The sequence below is a fragment of the Folsomia candida genome, unplaced genomic scaffold (assembly GCF_002217175.1).
Source record: "Folsomia candida strain VU population unplaced genomic scaffold, ASM221717v1 Fcan01_Sc001, whole genome shotgun sequence".
Classification (NCBI taxonomy): Eukaryota; Metazoa; Arthropoda; class Collembola; order Entomobryomorpha; family Isotomidae; genus Folsomia; species Folsomia candida.
The window spans coordinates 21,023,268-21,039,090 of record NW_019091193.1 but is presented as its reverse complement, the minus strand read 5'-3'; the positions used below and the strand labels follow the sequence as shown (position 1 = coordinate 21,039,090).

The 15,823-nt window shown below is 37.5% G+C and overlaps 5 protein-coding genes across 7 annotated transcripts; 3 read left to right on the top strand and 2 right to left on the bottom strand.

Annotated features, from left to right (window-relative positions):
• The first annotated feature begins 25 nt into the window (after positions 1 to 25).
• Positions 26 to 3,131, top strand: LOC110862618 (RNA-splicing ligase RtcB homolog). The gene is made up of 12 exons (XM_022111839.2): positions 26 to 241; positions 309 to 461; positions 638 to 811; positions 867 to 988; positions 1,059 to 1,120; positions 1,234 to 1,283; positions 1,355 to 1,453; positions 1,562 to 1,711; positions 1,799 to 1,832; positions 2,054 to 2,241; positions 2,353 to 2,517; positions 2,599 to 3,131. Exons 1-12 carry the CDS (start codon positions 146 to 148, stop codon positions 2,824 to 2,826), a joined length of 1,521 nt encoding a protein of 506 aa, XP_021967531.1. The 5' UTR covers positions 26 to 145; the 3' UTR covers positions 2,827 to 3,131.
• A 78-nt stretch (positions 3,132 to 3,209) lies between these two features.
• LOC110862628 (thioredoxin domain-containing protein 17) lies at positions 3,210 to 4,226 on the top strand. Its single transcript, XM_022111850.1, has 3 exons — positions 3,210 to 3,441; positions 3,530 to 3,630; positions 3,857 to 4,226. The coding sequence occupies exons 1-3, from the start codon at positions 3,386 to 3,388 to the stop codon at positions 4,090 to 4,092; spliced, it is 393 nt and encodes a 130-aa protein (XP_021967542.1). The 5' UTR covers positions 3,210 to 3,385; the 3' UTR covers positions 4,093 to 4,226.
• LOC110844044 (beta-ureidopropionase) lies at positions 4,148 to 5,698 on the bottom strand. The gene is made up of 5 exons (XM_022090157.2): positions 5,505 to 5,698; positions 5,166 to 5,416; positions 4,999 to 5,093; positions 4,402 to 4,902; positions 4,148 to 4,322 (listed from the first exon to the last, which is right to left on the bottom strand). The coding sequence occupies exons 1-5, from the start codon at positions 5,600 to 5,602 to the stop codon at positions 4,209 to 4,211; spliced, it is 1,059 nt and encodes a 352-aa protein (XP_021945849.1). The 5' UTR covers positions 5,603 to 5,698; the 3' UTR covers positions 4,148 to 4,208.
• A 47-nt stretch (positions 5,699 to 5,745) lies between these two features.
• Positions 5,746 to 10,874, bottom strand: LOC110849618 (mitochondrial-processing peptidase subunit beta). 2 transcript variants are annotated; one of them, XM_022097049.2, is made up of 11 exons: positions 8,175 to 8,354; positions 7,859 to 8,089; positions 7,631 to 7,797; positions 7,436 to 7,550; positions 7,243 to 7,351; positions 6,995 to 7,167; positions 6,770 to 6,865; positions 6,551 to 6,694; positions 6,419 to 6,466; positions 6,183 to 6,338; positions 5,746 to 6,096 (listed from the first exon to the last, which is right to left on the bottom strand). In XM_022097049.2, exons 1-11 carry the CDS (start codon positions 8,241 to 8,243, stop codon positions 5,956 to 5,958), a joined length of 1,449 nt encoding a protein of 482 aa, XP_021952741.1. In that variant the 5' UTR covers positions 8,244 to 8,354; the 3' UTR covers positions 5,746 to 5,955. The 2 variants fall into 2 exon arrangements, 1 of the variants encoding a protein (XP_021952741.1); XR_004834695.1 differs by lacking the exons at positions 5,746 to 6,096; positions 6,183 to 6,338; positions 6,419 to 6,466; ... (4 more) ...; positions 7,436 to 7,550; positions 7,631 to 7,797 and adding exons at positions 8,737 to 8,898; positions 8,972 to 9,139; positions 9,217 to 9,425; positions 9,508 to 9,715; positions 9,800 to 10,874 and having other exon boundaries at positions 7,949 to 8,089; positions 8,175 to 8,661.
• A 2,404-nt stretch (positions 10,875 to 13,278) lies between these two features.
• On the top strand, positions 13,279 to 15,350 carry LOC118433898 (sodium-dependent noradrenaline transporter-like). Of its 2 annotated transcripts, XM_035846369.1 has the most exons (7): positions 13,279 to 13,466; positions 13,541 to 13,940; positions 14,006 to 14,105; positions 14,176 to 14,276; positions 14,353 to 14,529; positions 14,596 to 14,774; positions 14,853 to 15,350. In XM_035846369.1, the coding sequence occupies exons 2-7, from the start codon at positions 13,767 to 13,769 to the stop codon at positions 15,148 to 15,150; spliced, it is 1,029 nt and encodes a 342-aa protein (XP_035702262.1). In that variant the 5' UTR covers positions 13,279 to 13,466; positions 13,541 to 13,766; the 3' UTR covers positions 15,151 to 15,350. The 2 variants fall into 2 exon arrangements, with proteins under 2 accessions (XP_035702262.1, XP_035702261.1); XM_035846368.1 differs by having other exon boundaries at positions 13,279 to 13,940; positions 14,353 to 14,774.
• Positions 15,351 to 15,823: the final 473 nt, after the last annotated feature.

Here is a 15,823-nt window from a genome sequence, read left to right as displayed (position 1 = left end):
CCACACACAATGTATCTGATCAGTCAAATTCGAATCCTGTAGAAATTAATTGAAAAACAAATCCTAGCCGGCTCAAGTTTACTTTGTTATGATTTCATAATATCTAAATTTTAGGAAATCTTATTTCTTACTTATAATTACCAAAATGGTGATTCGATCGTATGAAGATGAACAAAAATATTTGGAGAGAATCTCTGAGAATTCATGGAGAATCAAAAAAGGTTTCCAGCCAAACATGAATGTAAGTTCGATCAATTGAAGTTAGAGTTTAAATTTATAAGCATCACCATTCTTTTGCGTTGTTGCAGGTGGAAGGAATTTTCTATGTGAATAAACCGCTTGAAAAGCTAATGTTTGAGGAACTTCGAAATTCTTGTCGACCAGGCGCCGTGGGGGGATTTCTTCCAGGAATGAAGCAGATTGCGAATGTCGCAGCCCTACCTGGGATCGTGGGGAAGTCGGTACTATGATATTATGAATCTCATTTCATTACCATTATGGTTAGGATCATAATTGGCTTGCTATATCACATTAGAATCTTTGGTGGTTATATTAGAAAAGTCAGAGTCAAGGAGTAGTAAACTCGCAATTGCAACGCAGCAGAGCCAACAGATTATAAATGAAAGTGTCTTTTTAGGTCGGGCTTCCAGACGTCCACTCTGGATATGGATTTGCCATTGGGAACATGGCAGCCTTCGACTATGACGATCCCAATTCCATTGTTTCTCCAGGCGGTGTGGGATTTGATATCAATTGTGGGGTTCGGTTACTCAGGACCAACTTGTTTGCCAAAGATGTTATTCCTGTCAAGGTTAGTACATAGAACACCAAATTTAAATCATATAATCGAAATTGTGTCATTTTAGGAACAAATAGCTCAATCCCTGTTTGACCATATTCCGGTTGGGGTCGGATCAAAGGGAATTATTCCAATGACGGCAAAGGACATGGAAGAAGCGTTGGAAATGGGAATGGACTGGTCTCTTAGGTTGGTTTTTCCATTTTGCCAAATTATGTTACAAATTGTAAAACGTACCATTGCTTGTGCATTTCACCAGAGAAGGATACGTCTGGGCAGAGGACAAAGAACATTGCGAGGAATATGGGAGAATGCTTCAAGGTAGGTTTAACTTGATCTATACCTAATTTTTATAAATTTTCTTGGATTTAGATTTAACATTGTCTGATTGTTCATTAAACTATAAAAATAATATCTTCTCTACATTGTTAAAGCTGATCCTAGCAAAGTGTCGAGTCGTGCAAAGAAAAGGGGACTTCCCCAGGTTTGGCGCAATATATTTAATGTTTCAATTCTGATTATGAATATGCATAAGGAATATTTAAAATATTGCAGTTAGGAACCTTGGGGGCAGGCAATCACTACGCTGAAATTCAAGTAGTTTCAGAAATCTACGATGTCTGGGCTGCAAGAAAGATGGGGATTGAGGAAAAGGTTTGATTTGTACATGTATTTTCATGCTGATCAAGCGTTGAACTGATATGTGCAATTTATTTATCCTATAATTATTTAAAATTTTATTTTGTTTGTTGTATTGGTCAGGGACAAGTTTGTGTGATGATTCACTCGGGATCTAGAGGATTTGGGCATCAAGTGGCAACTGATGCATTGTTATCAATGGAGAAAGCAATGAAACGTGATAACATTGAAACGAATGACAGGCAACTTGCTTGTGCTAGAATTAGGTCGCAGGTTTGAAAATTGAATACATATTAATATGCTTATATTTAACTAATATTAAGTTAATAGTATTAACTGAGTTGCGTTAATCAATTACAGGAAGGCCAGGACTATCTAAAGGCAATGGCAGCTGGTAAGTACAAGTACAGATACTAGTACAAATTATTTCAACTTTTCTAAAAACCTATTACAATTTGGAATCCAAGTCTTTTTAAATGTGACATCATATTATTTTTTCACGGTTATACCATGTATCGCCGCAATCACACAAAAAATGCAAAATTTATCAAAATTCCTTACCAGTAGATATTAAAAATCAGTATTCTTATAAATAACAACTTTATTTTTTTTCAGCTGCAAATTTTGCTTGGGTTAACCGTTCTTCCATGACGTTTCTTACCAGACAAGCCTTTTCTAAACAGTTTAACATGTCTGCTGATGACTTGGATATGCACGTTATTTATGATGTATCGCACAATATTGCAAAAATCGAGCAGCATGTTGTGGATGGGAAATTAAAGACACTTTTGGTGCATCGAAAGGTATAGTTTATTGCTTCTGGCATTTGATACAAGATACAATACAGGGAGAAAGAATAGATGATTAATTGGTGGTGTACCAAACCAACCTATTAATAATTTCACGTCGTCTAGGGTTCCACCCGAGCCTTCCCTCCACATCATCCACTAATTCCAGTAGATTACCAACTTACCGGTCAGCCCGTTTTAATTGGTGGAACAATGGGTACTTGCTCCTACGTGTTAACTGGAACTGAGCAAGGAATGCAAGAAACATTCGGGAGTACTTGCCACGGAGCAGTATGTTTGCCAATTTACGTTAATTTGTTTACTGGCGGATTATCAATTGTTGACCAAAGCACTTTTGTTATTTACCTACAGGGTCGAGCTTTATCGCGAGCAAAATCAAGGCGGAACATTGATTTTAAAGATGTGCTCGCCAAACTGCAAAACCAAGGTATCAGCATACGCGTGGCGTCTCCGAAATTAGTGATGGAAGAAAGTCCAGAAAGTTATAAGAATGTGACTGATGTCGTTGACACGTGTCACGCTGCTGGAATCTCCAAAAAATGTATTCAGTTAAAACCTATTGCTGTTATAAAGGGCTGAATGTAATTTGTTCTGTGATAAGTCTTATTATTAATACTCGCATATTAAGTACAGCGACAACATGTTACTAATTTAATAATATTTGTTATTTTTATAATTAGTTTTGAATTCGGAGTACTACCATTTCCACAAAAACCAATTTTTAACAAAAATAGCTCATTATAACTTCGTCCTGGCTGTGAAATTGTAGTCATACACTATTTATTTTATTGATTTAATACTAATGCTGCAAACTGATTTATTTACTTGTTTCATACAACGAAGTGGAAAACCATCACAAAGATAAATATTTGGCATCAACTCAACTCATGTCAATTATTATCGTTATTTATCAATTCATTGTGTTTCCTTAAAGATTATTCAATATAGGCAGAAAGCACTGCACGTTTGACGTTTGCATATGCAGTGTTGATTCTACAAGTGCACTTGCAGTAGGTGTATTATTGAATCAAAAACCCGGCATAAAGGAAAATCCATACAGAAAATGTATTCTCATTGAAATAACTTTTTTCGTTCCATAAATTGCATTCCGTTTAAGCTGACTATTTAGGTGATAATAATGTCTTTTTGTGAAGAAATTGAGATTGAGGGATACGAAACCTTCCAGACCAAAATGTGAGTACTTTAAAATACTGCATCCTCAAATTGAGATACAGAGTGGTGAGACATGAGATGAGAATAAATGTTCGAAAAAATTTTGCAGAAAAGAATGGGAAGCCGACAAGTCGAAACATCCATTGTTCATTCTTTTTACTGGAAGTAATGGTTCCGACGGCCAGAGTTGGTGTCCAGATTGTGTCCAATGTAAGATATTCGATTGTTTATTCGATGTTTAATCTCTTTCCATCCACTAATAGTTGATAGTGGACCACTATGCATGAGTAATTGGAATTTGGAATAATACATTACACGGAAGCTTGTGAAAATTGGAAGCAAAGTTTTTGTCCAGCTCTCGAGTGTGAAGCTACACTCATTTTTCATCTAAATAGATGATGAAAAACATAAAAATATTTTTTGTCTTGTTTTGTAGTTGAAGGAATGTGGGAGACATTAAAAAAGTCATTTACCCCATCTGAAGGATCCTTAATCCGAGTAAAAGTTGGATCACGAGATTATTGGAAGGACAAAAATTGTCCATTCCGGACGGACAAGAAAACTGGTCTGTCTTCTGTGCCAACTCTTGTACAATGGGGAAGTCCAAAACGACTCTCTGATGATGCCATTCAAAATCCAGAAAATGTGCAGATGCTGATGGAAGATGAATAAATTGGTGCATCATAATCATGTGATGATGATAATCAATGTTTAACATTTGCTTGAATGTTGTATATTAAACACTATTTATTGTCTTTGTTTTGGCAATCAGAAACAACTGAATAAAATTATTTCATGAATGGGAATGATAACTTTGCTAATCTTTCAGTCGACGAACGCTGGGAACATTTGTTCAAATTCAAATCTACCACAAGCAATCCGTTTCTGTCCAGTGATATGCCCTTATTAAATATACAAATATCTATGTTAAATGGGAATTAAGCATGTTTACATATAACGGCTGAACTGAAATTAACTAACCGGAGTTTTAGACCCATCAGGTCCTGAGACATAGGACGATCCGTAAAATGATGACATTCCCTGCGAATCTGACGATGAGTCAAATTGTTCTTGTCCCACCCGATTTATAGCACCGACATAAAATTCGTTTTGAAATGCAGCGTCTCTCGCCTCAATCGGCCACAACGATTCGCTAAAACTTTTTACGGTCGCACTTGGATTGAAAACGATTTCGGCAGAGTTTAGAGCATAGCTAAAGAAACATTGAGGATGGTGTCGTTCGTAGCAAATGCAAACGCCAATGCGGCCAAATTCGGTCTGAAACACAGGATGTCCCAGTTCTGAAGGGTTGTAATAGTAGGACTCGCCAAATCGTCCAGATATTGGAATGTGATTTTTCCTCGAAATTCCCAACACTTTGCCATTGTTATCAATTACTACGGCCGTGTTCCACAAACAGTCTTCGTCATTGTCTCGTTCCAGAATTGGAGACACTATCACCATGTTGTGTAACTTGGCTAGCTATGAGTACATACTTCAATTGTTTTTGACTCATTCATGATATGATAGACCAGACCATACTGCTAACTAAGTGCTATGATAAAGTGGATATCGTACCTCGCAAAGCATTAAAGTTGTTGGACCTTTGTAAGCATCTTGCGCGAATTCAACCCAAGGAAGTTTCTTTTGCGTGCAAAATATTATTGGCATGTCTAACAATAAGTACTCAAGATTTAAATGAAGTATTTTAAGGTGGTAAAATAGGCGTATTAAAAACTAATTACCCCAACACTCTTGAAAGCAGAATATTTGGACACCACATTTTGCAGCGAGGTTGATGGCTCTTTTTCCCAAATCTAATAGTGCATCTCTTTGTTTCGATATGGAAGCTGTGGTTTTCTCAACAATTGCATTTTGAAACAGTGCAATTCTCACGACTCGTGGCGTTTTGGAACTTGAATTATCCAAAAATGAGTAACCCTTTACTTCTGCAATGTCTTGCAAGTCCTCGGCCGAATATTCCAAATGAAGTTCTCTGCAACAGGTCCACGGTAAATAAAGGAATGATTGATTATATAATTGTAAGCCAAAATTTGTGGGTGATTACTACTGATTACACCGACCGTGGTATATTCGGGCCAAATAGCAAATGATTTGCAAACTTCAATTCTTCACCGGATAAATTGCTTTGTAAAATTGACTCAAGTGTTTGATATTCCATGTTGACTATATTAATTAGTTTATAAGCTCATATGCGCCAACTATACCGCCACGCAAGTTAATTAAAAGAACCGAAGCATAGTGCTGTGTCCACAGTAAATAGGACATACATTCGCTTTATGAAAATCATGAATACAGATAGTATACAATTTGTTTTGTATTTATTATTTCTTGATTTAAATCAAAGCAATCAATAAGAACATCGAATTCAGTAGACTATATACTCCTTGCTATTATTTTTACTGTACATTGTGAACAACTACATCTTTGGACACGAAGAGAGAATATCTAATCCTGGTTTTCTTATTAATTTAAAATTTAGAGTTGACTTTTGTTGAAAATTATTGACTCAATTTACAATCGCACCCAGTACATTGAAGAACGAAGACGATTGTAGTCTGGGAGCTGCTCAACGGGACCAACAGATGCGACTGCAGGGCATCTGTCGTAGACGTAGTGGGTGCAAACGTCGCGGATAGTTGAAGCGTCAACGGCCTGAAATTAAAATCATATTTTAATTTTATGTGTAGTTTAAAGGCTATCTTACTTAATAAGCTAATAAAACTCTTGTAAATACTTACATTAATTCGAGCTTCTAATTCACTGATTGGAATTCGTCGATCATAGCACAGCAGATGACGACCAATATCTTCACAAATTGGGGTAGTGCCATCTAATTGAAGGAGCATGTTGGTTCGAAGAAGGTTCTTTGCGCGGTCGACTTCAGATTCCGTTACCTATAAGTAAGATAAGCTCAGATATCACAAATTAATGCAAAACTATTTGAGCACATCATCGGTTGATATTTCATACTTACGTTGGAGCAAAGTCGCATCCACTCGCTTTGTAAATTGAAGACAAAGTCCTACATATTACCAAACAGATCAGAGTTACATTATACTCTATTGCCTTATAATTTCATTATTGGGATGACTGTTGTTACTGTTACCTCAATAGTCAAAGGATCACAAACAAAATACACTCCCCATAAACCGGTATCTTTATAACAAGTGTGGAAAGCCTGAAATCCATGGGCGAGACCAAGTTTTCCAGCAGCTTCAGCTAAAAATGAACCACTATTGCTCCCAGAGGCCTGTAAATGTTTATACACATTATTTATTTATGTTCATATTGGTTTAAGAAATTGAATTTTGCTTAATATTTCTACCATTGTTCTGTCCCACGAGCCAATGATAGTGTTTGCAACCATGAGTGGGATGTTGTCAGGATCCTTCCAACCACAACCTTCAACGGCCATTGCAACCTTTAAAACAAACAAAGAATTCTTTAATTATATTACAAAAAATCCTAAGTTTGCTGAGTACAAGTTTTACTTCAAATTAGCCATTCAATTTGATCAATCTATTTGCAAAAAATAAGTCATTTTGCTTACGTGAGCCAAAGGAAGGGAGTCCTCTCGGACCTTGATTTCAGAGCCAGTGTATCTGCATGGAGCTGGAAGATCTGGAATTTCGCTCTTGTCATACTTGAATCCCATCTTGCCAAAGTGATCGTTTGCCAATTTCACTAATTGATCATGAGGAACGCCACCCGAACCAGCAATCACTAAATTCAGAAATAAGTTATGATATGATACACCAAATGCAATAAACAAACCCTTGTATATTTTTATGACATTACCGAAACGAGGTCCCTTATAATGCGTGTTAATGTATTCCGTCAGGTCAGCTCTGCCAATTTTTTTAATATTTTCAGTGGGTCCAAGGATTGTCCTTCCCAAAGGTGTTCCCTACATGAAATTAAATTACAAATTATATATGACATCATATAATAATCTGTATATCGTGTGACATAAATAAAATCAATCATGTACCTGATAGGCAGTGGCATGCAGATGGTCGAATACGACCTCTTGCAGATTTTGTTCAACTTCTTGCATTTCCCTCAAAATAACACCACGTTCACGTTCAATTTGTGCTTCTTCAAATCTGGAATTAATATATCTCTCAAGTAAAGCCATGTTCAAGCATCCAACTAAAGAAATGGCAAAAATAAAAATAAATCATACTTCGAGTTGGTAAGGATATCAGACAAAATTTCAAGTGCTTGTCCAACGTCTTTTGATAAACATTTTGCATAGTAAACAGTCTGTTCCCGAGAAGTATAGGCATTTAAATGTGCTCCCATGTTTTCGATTTCCAACTCGAGTTGTTGTTGAGTTCGTTTGTTCGTACCCTAACCAAACTCAAAATTACTACCATCATTCAATTATGCGCTTCACCTTTATTTTTATTACCTTGAAAGCCATGTGTTCCAAGAAATGAGCGACACCATTGTTGGCCTCATTCTCATATCTAGATCCAGCATCAATCCAAACTCCAACCGTGGCTGTGGGTGCTCCAGTGTCCTCCGTCGCCACCCTTACGCCATTGTCCAACGTTGTGACTCGAGTAGGTGGGGCGTTGAGAAGCGCACTTTTGTAACTCAGTGCTGACAAAGGTCGACCAGAGTGAAGAGATTTTCGTGCCTGTGAAATGATAACATGATTCAAGTCATATCATAGCACAAAATGTGCAAATTATATATCTTTCACAAATTCACAATTTTCTCACCTGAGCAAAGACGGATGTTGCAGATTTCTTCGGCGTCTGCAGCACCATACGAGCGACCCTAAATGCCATTTTGAGGAAGATTTTTAAATAAATTTCCCAATTTTTTGAACAAAGCCGACCACCGGAGGAAGGATAATTTTTTTCTCTTCTGCTGCAACTTTTTTGGGACTGGCAATGGTTGAACTGGGAGCGGGACTTTGATCTCATCGTCTCATTTTGACCCTCTGAAATGTTTTTTTTTAGATTATGAACAAAGAACAAACGACAAGCGTCCACTTTTTCCATGAGTGTCTACACTTTTTTATTATTAATTCTAATTATTAGGTCACAAAAACTATAATTACACGCAATTTAAACAAACAACTGGAACGATCAATTATTCTACAAATTACATATCCACCTATTCCTCCTTCTCCTTCTGCTTCTTTATGCATTTGATGAACTCCTTCAGCTCTTTTCTCAATTCTTTGTCAAAATATAGCTTGTACTGGAATAGGCATACCAGGAAATGCAGATAAGATTTTCAGAGAGCTAATAAGATAATGAGCTTACACTGACTTACTATGAGTATCCAAGCTGCTGTGATTAAAAGTTTGATGTGTAAATTCAAGTCTTTCGGGTACTTAACTTGGTAATGATATTCGCCAGGTGATTTATTTGACGATGGCGCAACGTACTTGCCAATGATGGCTCCAATCGCCGTGTCTGTGTCAATGCTAAAGAGCTAAAAATCGTTGTCAGTGCTCATGATCTCCTTGATTTACTAATAATAATTTTTTGTTATTAGTAATGCGTACCTTAAACTCGGATAGTTTCTCCCTATCAAATGGGCATTGCGAGACCATGATTTTAATCATGTCATGCCCAATTTTATCTGTCAAAATAAATGTGGCCTTTTCCTCACTCTTCCAAGTTTGATTAACCTTTCCGATATAAGATCCAGGCGGGCTGAAAACTTTGATGTACTACGAGTTAAAAGTTGACAAATATTTAGCATATACCTTTAATTAAGGGACCTAATATCAACTCGTATAGTTTTTACCCTTTTAGCACTAAAATAGTGAAATCTTTTTTCCATGATGACCAAATCTTCGTCCATGTCGTCTCCATCTTCGATTTCCGTAATGCTGATGGAATAGGCTGGACAAATCGCGTTACAATAGGTTTCAGAACCTTCTAAAGCACGATACATTTTCTTTCCATTTGTGTCAAGAATCTCAAAATAGTTTGACACTTTGCCACAAACCAGAACTGCGATAATGCATTTTAAAATATTTAGAATGCTATATCAATGATACATATAAATTTTATAGAAGTAAGTGAACATAAATACATTTGTCGTTGGGTTCTATGTGACGCCGAAGGTATAAATAGCCAGAATTTGACATTTGTTTCAAAGCAGCCGGAGCATTGGGTGGAAGCACACCTTCTCCGTCGTAGGGATAAGCAAGGCTGAGTCTCCTGGTGGTCGTTGACGCCACCGAAGTGTTCTCTGTCGTGGATTTCATGTACATCGAGCTGCGAGAACTGGGAGCGTATACCTGAAAAATTAAGTAGCACCTTGTGTCATACAGAGAAAAACGACAAAGGGCACGCAATACACGGCATAATAATTTTACTCATACACGGCTGTTCCGAATTGGCAGATTGCGACTGGGTGCAATTGATAGGTGACGAGTTGTTGTTGAAGGATCATGATTATGCTTATCAGGGTTTTGTCCTGGAAATGCAGAAGTTCTATGGCCATGTTTTGTGACAGCAAATGACCGATGTTCACGTCGATGACCAGCTGAATCGCGCGATGTTCGATGTTCATGGCGATGACCAGCTGAATCGCGCGATGTTCGATGTTCATGGTGACCATGTGACGTTACAGCGGAAGGTCCGGAATGACGGTGGTGTTGTTGGACTGCGAGAGATTTTCTAGACTTTCTCTGGTTACGGTTCTCTTGCTCCTTTGAAGAAAGCAAATTCTTCCAGACCGTTCTATCTGCCATTATGCTTTTTGCCAGCTCCTTATCTTGGGATACAGCCTGGAGTTGAAAAAGTGCTATAGCCAACAACCAAAACTCTCAACCTTTACTGGAGCTATTTATTATCTATCACTTCAATATTACATAAGCAAGATCTAAGTGTTGCATGAACTCTTGCATAAGGTCTTCATTTTGATGAAGAAAAGGTCCCATCTTTGGAATCTTATTGAGATCCATAAAGACTTGAAGGCTTTGTGTAGCTGGATCAAAACCAGGAGGTGGCTGGGCGAGGGACGAGGACGCTCTCGAAGCATCATTTGTAGTACTGGCAAGTGTACGTCGCTGATTGTGCGCTGTACACGACGAGTCATTCTATTATTAATTCCTAGAATATGAAATGCTCATAAAAATTGCAGAAAAAAGTAACAAATCTATACATCTTCCTGTATGATGATGTGAACTCTCTTCTCCGTGATGAGTACTAGTTGGATGCCCATGAGTACTTAGGGAAGTCTTGGCTTTGTGACTAGATTGAGGGTCTGAATGTCGGTGGTGAGTACCGCCGTGTTTGTGATCGTGGTGAGCGTTTGGTAGCTGGGTCATTTCATACAATGCTTCGGTAAAGTCTGGGAGGTGTTTGTTACTCTGAAATTGACGAAGTTCGGGATGTTCTTTACTTACTTCGTTTTTCGTCTTCTTTGTAGGATCTGACGAGAAGCTACTTCTGTGTCCGGCATCTGTCTGGGTAAAACAGAATCGTCAGGTAAAAAATAGGTCAGTGTTAACTTATTGATGGTAGAATATAATTGCTTAACCCTTTGAGTTGTTATTCATAATTCACGTTGCCGGATACATATATATCGGATATATAAATATGCAGACAGCACGGATTGCGATTGACGGACTCCAAAATCGAGTCAATCGGGATTGCTATTAGAGCTTGATGCCTCTTGGCAACCTTAATTTAGGAAGAAAATGTTTGGTAAATAATGGAACGGAAGTACGCAAGGGCGTTACAATTTTATGATCACCTATTAAATCTATGTACAACTTGAATCCAATGCAATTTGCATAGGAAACTGTTCACGATGAAGACCACTAAACCATTAGATGATAATATTGCAAACCTGGGATCAAAAGATGATGCGACTCTGGACGATCTTTCTTCAAAAAGGGGAACGGTTGTAGTCACAATGAAAAGCGAGACTTCTATCGACAATAACCGTATTCAGAGATAAATATTAAATTATTTGAATATTAGGATCATCATCTTGCCCATGTATGACTTGCCATGTTTTTGACACACTCGAATTTTAGTGCTAGTTCCAGAATTATCTGCAAGGTCACGTGCCAGATCCGTGTCGCGGTCAGTTTCAACAACTTCCTCCCTTGGATTGAGTCAGTAACTGACTGAGTATATTTATTTTCGATTTGTGCATAAATGCATGTAGTTTATATAACATGTTCTTACTTTGCTCAGGCTCGTGGTACCCAGGTCAAAAATTCATGGAAAAGGGACGATCAAAATGGCCATCTCACATTGACTCCTTATTGGCAAGTATTGGGACTGCTGTTGGTCTTTCCAACATTTATGGATTCCCAATCTTGGCTTATCGGGTTAATAGTTATAAGAAATACTCACTGTCACAGTGCGGATGTAATTCATATTTCAAAATCAGGTTAATTTTACTTTGGTCAGAACGGGGGCGTATTATTCTTCATCCCCTACTTGATTTGCACAGCTATCTTAGCCTTTCCCATACTTTACCAGGATTTAATCTTGGGGCAGTTTGTTCAACAGGGGTCTATCTCAGTCTGGAAAATTGTACCAATTTTTAAAGGTGCACTTAAACTATAGTTGGTCAATTTTCTATTCTTGTACAATGGCCAGTATCACTGAGATGACCTAATTACGCACTTGCAGGCGTTGGCCACGCAATTCATTTAGTTGGTATGATGACGTTGTGGTACTATCCGACTGCATTGACCTGGTCCATGGTTTACCTATTCGAGAGCTTAAACACCACGCTCAGCTACACAAGATGTGACAACGAATGGAACACTCGGAACTGCATTGTTCCGTCGTTGGCAAATTATAACACGAAGGGGAACAATACAAATTATGTGTCAGCAGGGACAGAGTACTTTAGGTGTCGTATTTCTAATTACGTTTTATTTTGTGCGGTCCAAGATTATCTCGTTTGTTGCAGAGGACGAGTTCTACGCCTTTGGCCAAGTAAATATTCGGATGGTGACGCTGAAGATGACGTTCTCATCGATATAGACACAGGAGTAATAAACCACACCATATTTGGATTTAATACAAAGTTGGGCAGCCCCATTTGGGATCTTTCTGTGTGCATGTTCCTCATATATTGTGGCTACTTTCTAGTCATCATCTATGGAATCAGGCTTAGTCGTATGGCAAAAATTAATTTGATCGATAAAATACTTCAGAATTATCCAAATTATGAAAGAACCAATATTTGTGTTTAAAATTAAGGAAGAATCTCGTGGGTTTGTATCCTCCCTCCGTACATAGTGCTGCCAATTCTGTTGGTAAGCTGAGTAAAATATTGATTCGTTAACCTCAGTCTCAAATTTCATCATTTCCACAGTTTCGAGGTATCACGCTTACTGGGGCAAGGACTGGGCTGGCAGCGTTCGGCACCCAGCACTTTTCTGTTTTAGCCACTCCTGAAGTAAGAAGACTTACATATTCGGCTACCATAAGCTGAGCTATTGTCGTAGGCATAAAATGATTAAAATATTGATAGCCATGGATTTATGCAGCAGTGCAATGTCTCTTTTCAACTGGGGCTGGAACAGGGTACCATGTAACAATTGGGAGTCACAATAATTTCAAACAGGTACGATTGGTTTTTATGAATCAATTTATGTGGCACGAGGTTTCAGGAGTTAAAGTATAGACTTCTTGGTGCCGGAAAATGCTACAAAAAATATTGCAAGTTACTAGAGATTAACAATATTTTTGTCTTTTTGAAACCCCTGTTCAAATAGGACTGTTTCAGGTACAGTTCACAAATTGCATAATTATTATAGTGGTTTCAACTTAAATAATTAAAATAATTAAACTCTAAAGAGACGCACTGTGGACCTGCATTGTCGATACATTTGTCAGTATGATGGCGACCGCTGTTATGTTCTGGTGAATATATACAAGATATAATAATATATTTTGTATGTACAATAAGCCAAATGTGTATTCATGATATGTATGTTTATCCAAGTTATATTGGCGAAGCAGCTAATATTCAAAGCGTCAGCGTGAAAGATGTCGTCGGAAATCTAACGGATGGTCAGAAATTCACGTAGAGTTTTTTCACCTGAATTCTAATATTTCTTTTTATCTATATTTCGCGAATTTTCCAGGGTCTGACCTACTTTTTGAGCTGTTTCCAGACGTGGTGGGAAGCTTGTCTGGAGGAAGATTTTTTCTTATCTTGTGCTGAAAATTAACACATTCCCGTCTAATCAGTTGAAAATTTACACTTTTTATTAATTGTCTTAAGGTTTTTTCTGATGATTCTTCTTATGGGCTACAACACTACGGTGCTACTATCTTAAATATGTCTATTTCTTAACCAGAAATAAAAACATGCTAAACCATCCCTGTTTCCGGGTTACGCAGGTTCCGTTATACCAATCTGTAACAATGGGATACTCTGACGAACTTACAAAATGGTTCCCATCTAACACCAACAGTGAGCAAATCTTGAATTTCGCTCTAACCGCTTGGTCATTCGTATTCAGCTTAATTTGTTGCACAAGGGTACACACGAATCGTTTCCGTAAAAAATTGTGGATAACATTTATATGAAACTTGTGACATCGCAGGGTGGCATCTGGGTGTACAAGTTCATGAAAATATATTCAGGCGGAGTGTCTCTAGTATTGTCCGTATTTGCGGAACTCTTGGTGGTATCTTGGATTTGGGGTCAGATGGCTTATCTCACTCTGTCAATAATTTGGTGTGCACTATAACTGCATTTTTTCTGTAACATTAGGGTTGGAAGACTTGTGCAATGCGGCAGAGGCAATGACGGGCAGAAAACCAGGCTTGTTCTTACGTCTCTGTTGGAAAATATTTTCTCCACTTTCACTAATGGTTGGTGGGTAATCAATGGAGCGTGGTAGTTGGGGAATGGAGAAAATAATTCCAGATTTTCATACATTTTTCACAGGGTATTGCTTCCCTCTTGTACATAGACATCACGAAGTCGGAAATGAAATACAACGGTGAAATTGCGCCCAAGTCTGTGCACGTTGCTGGAAATATCCTTACCTGCATCCCCCTAATTATTATTCCAATTTATGTAATTTATCAACTCTTCTATTCAAAAGCAGATACATTTGCTCTGGTTAGTCTGAAAATAAAATTGGGTTTGGAAAGTTTGGAACATTGTATCTTTGTATTTCTGTCGCAGAAAATGCGGCTATTGTTCTATCCAGAAAATGAACATCACGATATACGAAGAGGTCGATTTCCCACCGAACGATACACATCGGGTCATATATTTTATATTGGCTGGAATGTCGTGTGTCGGAAAAAAAGAACTACCAAGCCGAAAATTCATCCTGCTGATCCTGCGATCATTGTGACAGAGTAGGGGCTAATTAGTTGAAATCCATTATATCGCATTTATACCGTAATCAAATTAATTCATACATTCATTAATTCTAGAACAAGTAAATCACTTTTTGACACTCAGAAAATTGATTCCAATGAGAATACCAACGACAATCCTGGCACTGACACCGATAAATCAAAATCAGAACCCCCAGTTCAAGACAAATTTGAAACGGTTGAGGTCCCTGTCACTGAAAAGAAAATTACTTCAAAACATGTATCCAACAAACAACCTCGCCCTTCGACTGATCCAGGTTCAGAGATAGTACCCGAAAATAATGGCGAAAATCCTATCAAAGTTTCCAGAAAGAGTGGCACCATCAAGAAGAAACCAAAATCCCACCCACGATAACTTCATAACACTGTTTACATATGTATATATATGCGTTGCATAATAATTAATCGTACATAAATATTTTATGCAGTATCGTTTGAAGATTTTCTTATTTTAGTGTCAATTGATGTCATTTCGATTTCCTCTCATAAACATCAATGATATTAGTTTTTCATCCTTTGTGTCACATAATTTGCAACTAACTAAACTCTGTTAGTTTACGCCTGCTGAAATTATCGTTGGATTATCTCGATGTCATACTCAATGTAAAATAAAAAGTTTCCCACTGAGCGCAGAAAGAAAAAAAAGTTAATCCACAAGAATTCTTGGATGTATTTATTTGTTCAACGGTATTTCCACCCTGTAGTCATTTTGTCCTCTCATAACATCATAAATGATAACAATAAAATTTTCGGTTGAAGGATTCCCAGTTTTTATTTATTCTTGAGACAGTCAAAACCAAGTACAATCGTTTGTTATACAAAAGCCTTCGTTTGATTAATACTTTTATAACTGTTTCTATTTCCTCATTGTCGATATACACACTTGACAAATTGATGTTTTCTTTCGTGGGAAATTGCAATCTTTTTTTGTAAAAACATAAATTCGTGTTAGCTCCAGTTTTTCTGTGTGAATGTTCCTTACGTCTACTACAAAATCGTTTCAGTATTCCTAATCAAAGAGCAAACAT